The sequence below is a fragment of the Thunnus maccoyii genome, chromosome 7 (assembly GCF_910596095.1).
Source record: "Thunnus maccoyii chromosome 7, fThuMac1.1, whole genome shotgun sequence".
Taxonomy (NCBI): domain Eukaryota; kingdom Metazoa; phylum Chordata; class Actinopteri; order Scombriformes; family Scombridae; genus Thunnus; species Thunnus maccoyii.
The window spans coordinates 2,098,650-2,109,294 of NC_056539.1; the positions used below are offsets into that span (position 1 = coordinate 2,098,650).

Sequence of the window (10,645 nt, forward strand, 5' to 3'; positions counted from 1 at the left end):
TCTCCCAATATTCTCTCTGTCTCCATTGAAAAATTGCTGCAGTGCGTTGAATTTTAGACACAATTTCCTCACTTTCAGCAAGGTCCCATTGTCAGTGATGCATTTACTGTAGGTGCGGCGGCTATTTGTATGCATTTCCATTCCCCCCTCTAAACAGCAACACCCTGAAAACTGCATGAACACAGTTTTTAGCTTTTTCTTCCATTTAATGGCACAAAACCTTGGTGCTGCCCTTTACCAAATAAGGACAAACACAAGAAGGACCCCAAATATTTCTGTTAGTCTTGTTACACATTAAATACATTTGCATTTCTTTTCCTTCTTCCTTCCATCATTCGTCAGTGTTTGCTGTGCCAGTCTACAGGAAGTCCGTCTCCTTCAGAATGGACTGTTGATCAGCAGTCTGAACATCGGTCTCTCTCTAGTCACACAGAGGACAACACCTCCTCTGATACCTCCCTCTCTCTCTCTCTTTCCTTCCTCTCAGCTCTCTCCACGTCCATGACAGTGAAAAGAGGTTCCTGAGCAGTGACTGAATCCTGCCGGTGTTTAGTTGCAGTGAAAGGTGTCTTGATGAAGGCCTCCGAGTAGCGTTTCTTCAGCTCTGGGTTTGGACAGAACAGGTATTCATAAAGAGCAGCAGCCAGAGCCCCACCCAGTGTTGGACCTACCCAGTACACCTGAAACACACACACACACACACACACACACACACATATATATTTTTGGTGACCAGTCAAGTGTTTCTCCTCAGATTTTCTTCTGTCCTGTTTGTCTGGAGGCTGATGGTTCTTGGTGGTGAACTGATTTTTTTTTATAGATCTCACATAAAGTTCTGTTAAATTGTGAAGTTCATGGTATATTAAAGTGTTACAGCAGCCAAGTTAAGAGGAGCTGCTGCAACAAGCTGCCACTAGAGTGGCGCCATCTTACTGATAACATGTACCACAGCTGGTCTTTCTGGCAATCCATATCATACTGGCCAAAACTGAGAAACAGCAGTGACATCCAGTTCAACCACAGCAAGAAAGAGAGGGCACAGGAAATGAAACAGACACAGAAAACTGTCCACAGAGATATTTTTGAAGCCCATGTGAAAGCAGACAATGCCATGTGAAAATGACACAAGATGGAGATGAGACAACTACAATCTCAAAGATCAAAATCCAAACAAGAAACAATATCAAAGCCGAGTGAACACAGAAAGAAAACACACAATACTAATGACATGTCAGGATACCAGCAGTGAAGAGTCATCTCAAAGATTCTCAGAGATTCTGTAGAAATATTGGTTGTTGAAAGTGACTCAGAGAGAACTCTTACTCTGTTTTGTTATTGGTGGAACACAGAGACACCTGTAGACAACTGAAACTTATCAATGATTCGCCAAACAGAAAATTGACATTGAACAACTGTTCAAAATGGGGAGAATCCACCATGAGTACTGCATTATATGAAATGTATCTCCTGTTAAGTGTTTTAGGCAAAAAAAACCTTTCTGATTTTGAATAACTCAGACCCTGTTGGATCCAGAAGTTTAGGTTCTGTGTATGGTATAAAGCAATCTTTGCACAGCTATACATGATGTATACTGATAGTGTCTAGCTTTTTAATGAAATAAAATAAAAATTTTGTTACCCAGTGGTTCTCCCAGCACCATGTGATCATGGCTGGGCCGAAGGATCGGGCCGGGTTCATACTGGCTCCAGTGTAGGGAATCTGAAGACAGTGAGACATTCAGTAAATAGTAGATTGTTGCAACAAGTCCTCCAAACTAAAGCAAAAACATGGTTTTTGTAATTGCCTTCCAAAATAATCCAGCTAAGCCTTTCCTGATCTGATGCCCCTGTGGACAGGTAGAAATGGTGTCAGTGCCTTCCCAAATCATTTTGAAAATATTCATATTAGAGTTGTATCATGTGACAACACTATGGTTAAGGTCTGGTTAAGTTTAGCCACCAAAACTACTTGTTAAGGTCTGAACAAAGATCATGCTTAAAATGGGTTAAAATAATTACTTAGAAACTTCATCATTCAGGGATAAAAGAGGAACTGCTTGGTCAAAGAAACCAATTTTGACTATGGGTAGGAAATGGACAGCAAACAGCAGTCTCCTATTTTAAAGTCTTTGGTCTAATAATGTCTGCTATCTGTTATCTCTCAGAAAGTAAAGGCAGTAATGTTGTTAATTCAAATGAAGCAGCACAAAACAAGTTTCTCGTATTTTGGTGAAAACTGGGTGCTAGAACTTCTTAGAACGTCTCAGAACCACATTTGTTTCTGGTGCAACATCATTCTGCTGCTGATGCAAATGCTCAGCAATAACAGAATAATGCTCAAAATGTAATTAAACTAATTTCATTGAACAATCCTCACTCAGTAGAGATGCATTTAAATCGGTATCAAAAATAACACATCAGTAAATCAGTCTGCATTTATCTATGAATGAATGTGGATGATTCTTACAGTATCTGCTGTCAACAGCTGCTTTATACTGTATGAAAAGCGTCTCTGTAACTTTAAGTGAACTTTAACATTAAATCTCTGCAGCATCTGAAGGCAGCAGGAGTGCATTGCCATTACACACGACTGTCCACTCTTTCTATCGTCATTGTACTAATGAACTGTTAAAAACCCCACACCATCTCTCTCTGGCTGCAGATTTATGGTGCTACGTGTTCATGTCATACTGCTCTGCAACTCAGACAAAAAAATATGAATAAGCTTCTTTCCATTTGTTGATCTGTCAATGTCATACTTCACTGTGATTGGCTCAGCTGTTTCAGAGCTATGAGACCAGTAATGTGACTGGCTGAGAGTGTATTTATTAATCACCACACCCTCTGATCGATATTCACCTTCACTCAGCCTTTTTGCACCTTGCACTGCTGCACATACATGAACCAAACCAGCAAGTGGAGACGCAAGACCCACTTTGCTAGTTAGAAACATGTTTTTTCTAAGACAATCTCAACCTAAACTGAATAGTGTTTATTGCAGGGCTGTTGTGATTGCTGTGTGAGTGTAGTGTTTTGAGTCATTTGTGTCAGTGATGGATGGTTTTGATATTGAACACCCTTCCTCTTTACAGCTTTATTATTGATTTCTATGTATCTATGTATAGTAACAGCTGGACAAGTGGGTACTTACAGCAAACAGGTGGCCAATACAAACAGACAGACCGATGGCCAGAGCAGATGAACCCTTTAGATCACTACGTTTGTGGTCACAGGTAGCGAACACAGTGAAGACCAGCTGGAAGGTGATGAAAAGTTCTACAACCAGCGCGTTTCCCACTGAGATGCTCGTGTTCACCTGTATTGGAAATACAAAAGTAATATGAGCAGCACAAAAATACATAATAATAATACTCCTAGTATGTGATCTGTATCTGGTTATAACACACATAGAACGTATTGTAATCTGAACGTATATGGGATCAGTGGGACCACGTCTGGAACACATCCAGATAGGTATAACATGTTAATACTAGGTGGAAATGGGGTCTTTGTGACATCAAGAAAACTTTATCATGTTGATTTTAAGACTTTTGACATATTTACCCTCTTCAGTAAATCCATAGAAAACCAGCTGGATGAGAAGCAATGGGAGCAAGAAACAACAAGATTCATAAGAAAATTCTTCTGAACTAATCAACTCAATTATATTATATTCTATTATAATACATTACTACAACATATTTATTCATTCATAGCTCCAGGCAAGTTATCAGCTTTTTCCAGCATTTTTCTGGCTTAAGGCTATAACCTGTAAATGTGATTTCTACAAGCCACTTTGGCAAAGGCACACAGTCTTTCGTTTTTTAAGATATATTTTTCTGCATTTTTGGACAACAAGGGTCTGGAGCCAGAATCAAACAGATGATGTGGTGACAGTTATGTGGCATGTGTCCAGTATAACTATAAGGATACCTTGGCATCCCCAGACAGTCTTTTCTACACTAAATTCTACTTCAAGATTACAGAATAAGTCTTTATCCAGTAATCTCTGTTGCTGATTGATGGTAAACTAGATTCATGGCAAGTGTTTGCTTGGAAGTAATCCTATTAATCGCTTTTTTTAGTTTCTCCTTCTCCAGGCAAGAATAGTGTAGAATAGTAATAGTGAATTTATTTTGGAAATTAGGATCAGGGCTCAGTCACCTCCAGAAATTTATTAAGATGTACAAAATAATGTGTGTCTGTACCATGTCAAACTCTTAAAAATAGCATCTACTCCTACCTTATTCAAAATTACAGAGTCTATGAATATGCAAATCTATGTCATTTCAGAAGTTTAACTGCTGGACACGAGAGTCCATTCACGGTGTACTGTGTGTGCACTGGAGGCTTCAAGTTTCCATATCACATTTGTGTTGAATATTGGATCAGGACTGGCTTCAAAACTAGTTGTGATGTCACCAATCATGCTCATAGGCCCACCCCTTAAATCAGATTTTCAATGAACTCAGAGAAACCTTCCACTTTCAGCAGATGAATGTGAAAACAAACTCTGCACATCCATCATTCTGCACAGTGAAGCTTAAACATTCAAATGAAGGAACAAGAATAAACACATTTTAGAGTGGAGGGGGACTTTAGAGAGAGTATTATGATATAACTAATAAATAAATATCTGCCATCACAGAGGAATGAATAAGGTGACAGCATTACTGTGAAATAATCTATGATAATGTTTTAAAATAAAGTCAAACACATGCATTCTCCTCTTACCATGGTGACCCCCATACCCCCCCTCACAGAGGCGGGGGTGATCCCGAACAGAATGGCGGCTCCCACTATGGCACCTACACACTGGGCCAACAGGTAAAAGACTGCTTTGGCCAGACTGAGCTTCCTGGTCACCACCATGGCTGCCGTGACTGCTGGGTTGATATGAGCACCACTGATGTGGCCAAAGCACTGCACCATTGTGGCAATACTCAGGCCAAAGCAGAGCGAGATGAGCACCAGATCACGGGGAGGGGGATCCTCCTCAACAGCCCCCCAGTTGATGGTGGAACCAAGGCTGAGCAGGACGAAGAGGAGCATGGCGAAGAACTCGGCCCCCACACAGCGCCAGAACTCCTGAGTCCAGATGCCCTTGAAGGCAGTCATGACTTTGTCTCCAGTGCAACAAGGAGGCCAGAACTGACAGTGAGGTCTACGGCAGGGGAAGCAACACCTCCTGAAGAGGAAGAGGGAGGAAAAAAAGGAATGAGAAGAGAAAATCTCCAAAATCACAAAACACCTTTCATTTATATTAAGTTTTGCCCATTTCAGTTTCCTACACTTTTTTTTCATTTACTGCAGATTGACATGAGAGTCAAAACACAATTTTTATGGAAGATTCTTGCCAATAAAATCATCCACATGAACGTTATCTGGTGATCCAGAGTTCAGAAATATGTTCTGTCGTATTCCGTTTCCCACAACAACTTGTAGAATGGCGGATATATACCATGTCCATTAAACAGCTGTAGTCTCTGATTTAAGAGACAGTCATTTTACACACAGATGGCACAGCAGAGGAAACTTTATTAATTATTTCAATCTTCCCACGTGGCGACAGGATCGTTCAGGATCTACATTAATTAATGTTCTGTATTTTCTACACATCAGACTGGAAAACTGTTACTCACAGATTTCAAGTTTAACAATAAAATAATTTGAAGCAATGCAGCGGTCCTCAGGATGCGTCCTGAGCTCCATTAAAACGGTCCAGACAGTTTTATTACATAAAAGCTCAAACTCAGTTTAGAGAATTAAATTATTTTTTCTGTCATGTCATGAGGATCATTACAGTGAGTTTTTAGTTTTGCCACTTACAATCAACTCTCCAAATATTGCAGTAATCACGTCTGTGTGTGGAGGTGTCCATTACGGGGTGTGCCAGAATACAAATTTGTTATCGGCAAAGCACAAATAGTGGGTTTTTGACGAGTATTTATTTCGTACAAATATTTTTAAAAATTATTTGTTTTCAGGAAAAAAAAACAAAAACATGTCAAATACCAGCGTGCAGGTCGGTTACATCGCTATCTCAGTCTCTCTCCTCTGCTCCACTGTTACATCTATCAGCAGGTCTCAACGAGGGGAGTCACATCCACCTGCTACATGACGCACATTTCCTTATTCGGACATCACTCTCAGAGTTGGAGGTGTTCCCCAGAGATAAAGCTGAACTACTGACACATGCGAAGTGAAAAGTGCAAAGCAATAATCGCTTTTGAAGTTTTTCCCTACAAGTTACACGGTGTGCTGTCTCTGTGTTATGGGTGTATAAATAGGTAGAGGTCTGTCTGCAATGAGGCAATGAGTAAAGTTTTAGCTCAGTAGTCAGCAGTCGTGTATGATCTGGGAGACTCCAGTTTGAGACCCAGTGTGGGGACCTCCTTCATAAGGTAGTTTATTCATGAACACTTACTGTAACACTTTAATTTTCTAAAATTAAAAGCGTAATAAAAAACAAAATCAGGATTTCCAAGCCTCTTTCCACTTTTATTTGAACAGAAATACAAATAATTTTGCTGCCTATACAAATATAGATACAAATACTGGGCTCTCTGCACATCCCTAGTATCCATGTAATCAGTGTGTAAAATAGCCTCTGACAGCTTGAGGTCCTGTGCCGTGCACACTCCTTCCTAAACAGAGTAGGCCTACATCAACATCCTGAATAAATCCATGAACAAATAAAACAAGTTCATGAAATCATTTTAAAATAGGTTTAAACACAGTCCTGCTTACTTTATGCACAGTTGGCACAGCGTGGATACCTTCATTCATCATTTAAATATTTGGAGGAAACAGTGACAGAACTTGTGCGCTTTTCAAACACTAACCAGCAAATTTCTAAACCTGATTTTGTATCTGTTTATTTAAGGATATTGTATATACTATATTGTATATATATATAAATGAGGACTTTCAAATATGGAGGAGTACAATTGCGGAGTTTTAAAAGGATTTATTGTCCTTTATTAATTGTTTGCACAAAATAAGCAGCAGCACACATGAAAGCACATCAGCTTCATTTTCATTCTGCCATTGTCAGCATATATGGATTGATGAATATTAATATTTAGGGTGTCCTGAATGACACCCCAAATATTATTTGGAACTTCAGGGGTGAACTCATTCCTCTTTCTCACTCAGCCTCTCTCCCTCGTTTCAGCTGTTGCTGTGTTTAAAGGGAATGAGAGGAGCTAATGTGATCATCATTATTGAAGTCCGTCCTGACTCCACCTGCACATAATGCATTCCTCCCACTGATAATCTATTCACTCTCTCCTCCGCGTTGCGCCTGGCTGAGTCCAGAGTGCACCAGTGCTGATGGTTGGGAAAATTGCAAAAATATGTTGGTCACAGCCAAACGTGCCACGTGCCAGGAATTAAGACCTGGATCTGCACCTATGCCCTATTTCAGGAAAATATGGCCCTTAATGTTACTAACAGTACTATTTTTTCCCATCATACTGAGCTGCTGTTTCTACAAAAGACAGTGAGCCAGAGGTGTTTCATTATTCATATACAGGCAGGCGACTGTAACATGCTTCCACATGAATGGAGTTCACTTTTGAAAATAAAATAGATACATCTTCTCACACACTTTTCTGTCTTTGTCTTGTTTGGTCAGACAGTGATCGTCATCTAGACCAGCTAGCTTAACTGCTAGCTATATTTCTTGTTGCAATTCATTATAGTTATACAGTGCACTGGAGTAAGTGCCTGAAAATAGTCCCCCCTTCTCTATATATGAAATTGCAAATAGATTTTTGAAACAAAACTTAATTCTGAATCGAATCGTGACACCATGATTTTGTACAATTTCACACGCGTGTTGCCTTTTAGCTGAACTGTGATCATGATTTAAATCATGAGTTATGATTTCAAGTAGGTCTGTGGCTAAGGGAAGTGTTGTACAGTTCTCATGTAGACAACCACTGAATCAAAGTTATTATTGTTCACTTACAGCAAATCTAGTGAAGTTGACAGCCTGGATTAAACTGCTAGAGGGCCCTGGGATAAAAACAAGTCGTGGGCCCTTATTGACCCCCCATTTTTTCCTCTCTCCATGCATTAGCCAGTAAGAACAATATTTAATAAAATGCTAGATGCTAGACTGTATGAGCAAACACACTGTTTATAATTTTTTTCAGTTAATTACATGGTTAGGCAGTTGCTTACTTTCCAATCCTGCCTTGTTAACATGGCTTCCAAAACAATTCTTAATTCCAAAAGAGTTTTGTTTGATCTAACCCTTTACAAACCCCAGGGTATTTTTGCTCATTTTAAATTTCCTTCATTCACAGTTCAGTCACTACTGTACAAGTTTTCTGATGTGGCGCCCCTACTATTAGGATGACATCATTTATCTGAGCCTTCCAGAACAGTTACACATCACTGTTAAAAAATAAATATGTTTTATGATGTGACAACGCTTTGGTTAAGGTTAGGTTTAGGCATAAAAAACACTTGGTTAGGGTTAGAGAAAGATCATGGTTTGGGTTAAAATCAGTATTTTGTTAAGGTTAGGAAACTGTCATCATCATGGTTACAATAATAACCACGTGGTTAAGGTTAGTGGATAATGGGTGGTCATAGTTTGTAAAAAGCAGTCTTGACTAGTGGTTGGAGATAAGAACGGAACAGTGATCTCTTGTGTAAAAGTCTGATGTTTTGTTGACCCATCCACCCACCCCAACCTCCTCCCTATACTAACCTTGTTGCTCTATAATAACATCATCTAATTTTCCTTTTTGCTCCCATCATAATTACTACGGCAGCTAGAGGACTTTTGTCACTTCAGCGTACATATATCTTGTTTTGGGGCACTCGCATTAACGACTAATCCTGATCATCTTTTTTTGAAGGACAGGACTCAAAATGCGCAGAGTGGAAGAAACGGGTGCTGAGTAGGTGCCCACATCTCACTTTTGTCCTTGAGCCCCCTCGAGGGTTAATCTGACCCTGAACATAATCAAATAAACACAGAAACATAGGTAGCATTCAAGATGAATGACCATAAACTAATTTTAGACTTATTTACACTGAGGTTGATAACATATTTATGTATTTCAATTTATCCTATAAATGACCACATAATAATATCACATCAGTCATCAATCTTTACTTCTCAAGAAGATATGTAAATTTTTTGATAAATGCTATAAGACACACGATCCTTTCTGTCTCTTCCAACAGCCTTGGACTCAGTTTATTGCAGATTATAGTGCTTTCTTTGTCCCTTTGATTCAACTGGGAACAATGTCACACCATCGCAAGTCCAAGAATTTCATACAATAACTGTGTTGGGGCCCTTGTCAGGTTTGTAGTGCATGCATGAGAGCACAAAAACAAAGCCACTTACACTTTTTAAGACTTATTTATACTTGAACTACAGTATACATACTGTATACATTTTCTTCTTTGTAATTGGCTGTCATTCATTTGCTACATGTTCATTTATTGCTCACATTTTAATGTATCTGCAGTTATAAATACTTTTTAACTGTATTGACATGCTATATGAGTAATATATTTTACACATACTAATAGCAGAAGCACAAGCAGTAGTAGAAAGAGAACAGTAAGAACAGTAGTAGTAACAGTAGTACAGGTGGTCAGGTAACCTGCATCTTTCTGTTATGAGGTCAATACAGGCAGGGTTATATTTAAAAAGTCAGAAAAGGTTAACAGCTTTAAGTCAATACTTGAAGTGTTTTAAAATACAGTCTCTGATTCATCGTGGCTGTTTGTGCTGAAATCTACAGTGACTTGTGGTATAAACATTCCCTGTAGTAAGTCTCCACACAAATAAAAGGTATCAACATGAGAATAGATCAGTCAGCATATGACTAAGAGTCTTCTCCTTTTGCAGATCTTGTCAATAAGAAGAGAAAATAACCAAACTATTCTGCAGCTCATAATGTTCAAACCACACAGCGATTATGCAACCTACGTTTTTCCCTTCACCATAATTGTAATGTAATTAAGAAAAAAAAGTCATATTCGCAACAAAAGGCTTGGTTCCTCATTCACTCCCTTCATCTGATATTATTCACATCATTAAATCAACCGTGATAAGACTTGCAAACTTATTTGTTCAGTGTCATTAACTATTAGATAAAGAATCAATTAAAGACACGTTTTTTCAACAAATCAATGATGAAATTAGTATACAGGCTTATTGTTAAAAACAACTAGCTAAATCCAGTCCGAAACACACCTCTCCATACCGTGTTGAAGCTTCTGCTCTAAAGTCCAGTTTCCAGCTACTGTGCGTCTTTACGCATGTACTCACCTCAGGCGCTCCAGAGCCCCGCCGCTCTCCGTCATGACTCCACCAGCACGGAGGCGGTTACTGGCTTTTATAGCGTGTGCGCTCGTGTGTGTTTATGGTTAGGGTCTGGTTTATCCTGGTCAGACCTGTATGGGATCAGTTGGGAATAAAAGGAGCAGCAGAAAAATGTAGATCAGCATGGACTCACCCACGTAATGGATAGATAAATCATACTAGTCGAATTATTAGATTTTTGTTATTGTCAGACTAGAACAATAAGCTAGTTACGCAAGTGACTAATTTGGCATTTGTCAAGTTCGTTTTGACTTTTAAATGATTAATCAAGATTTCATTTTAATCT

At 39.1% G+C, this 10,645-nt stretch overlaps 1 protein-coding gene across 1 annotated transcript; it reads right to left on the reverse strand.

Moving 5' to 3' along the window:
- Positions 1 to 204: 204 nt before the first annotated feature.
- Positions 205 to 10,394, reverse strand: LOC121900556 (aquaporin-4-like). Its single transcript, XM_042416977.1, has 5 exons — positions 10,306 to 10,394; positions 4,734 to 5,187; positions 3,151 to 3,315; positions 1,639 to 1,719; positions 205 to 680 (listed from the first exon to the last, which is right to left on the reverse strand). Exons 1-5 carry the CDS (start codon positions 10,338 to 10,340, stop codon positions 426 to 428), a joined length of 990 nt encoding a protein of 329 aa, XP_042272911.1. The 5' UTR covers positions 10,341 to 10,394; the 3' UTR covers positions 205 to 425.
- Positions 10,395 to 10,645: the final 251 nt, after the last annotated feature.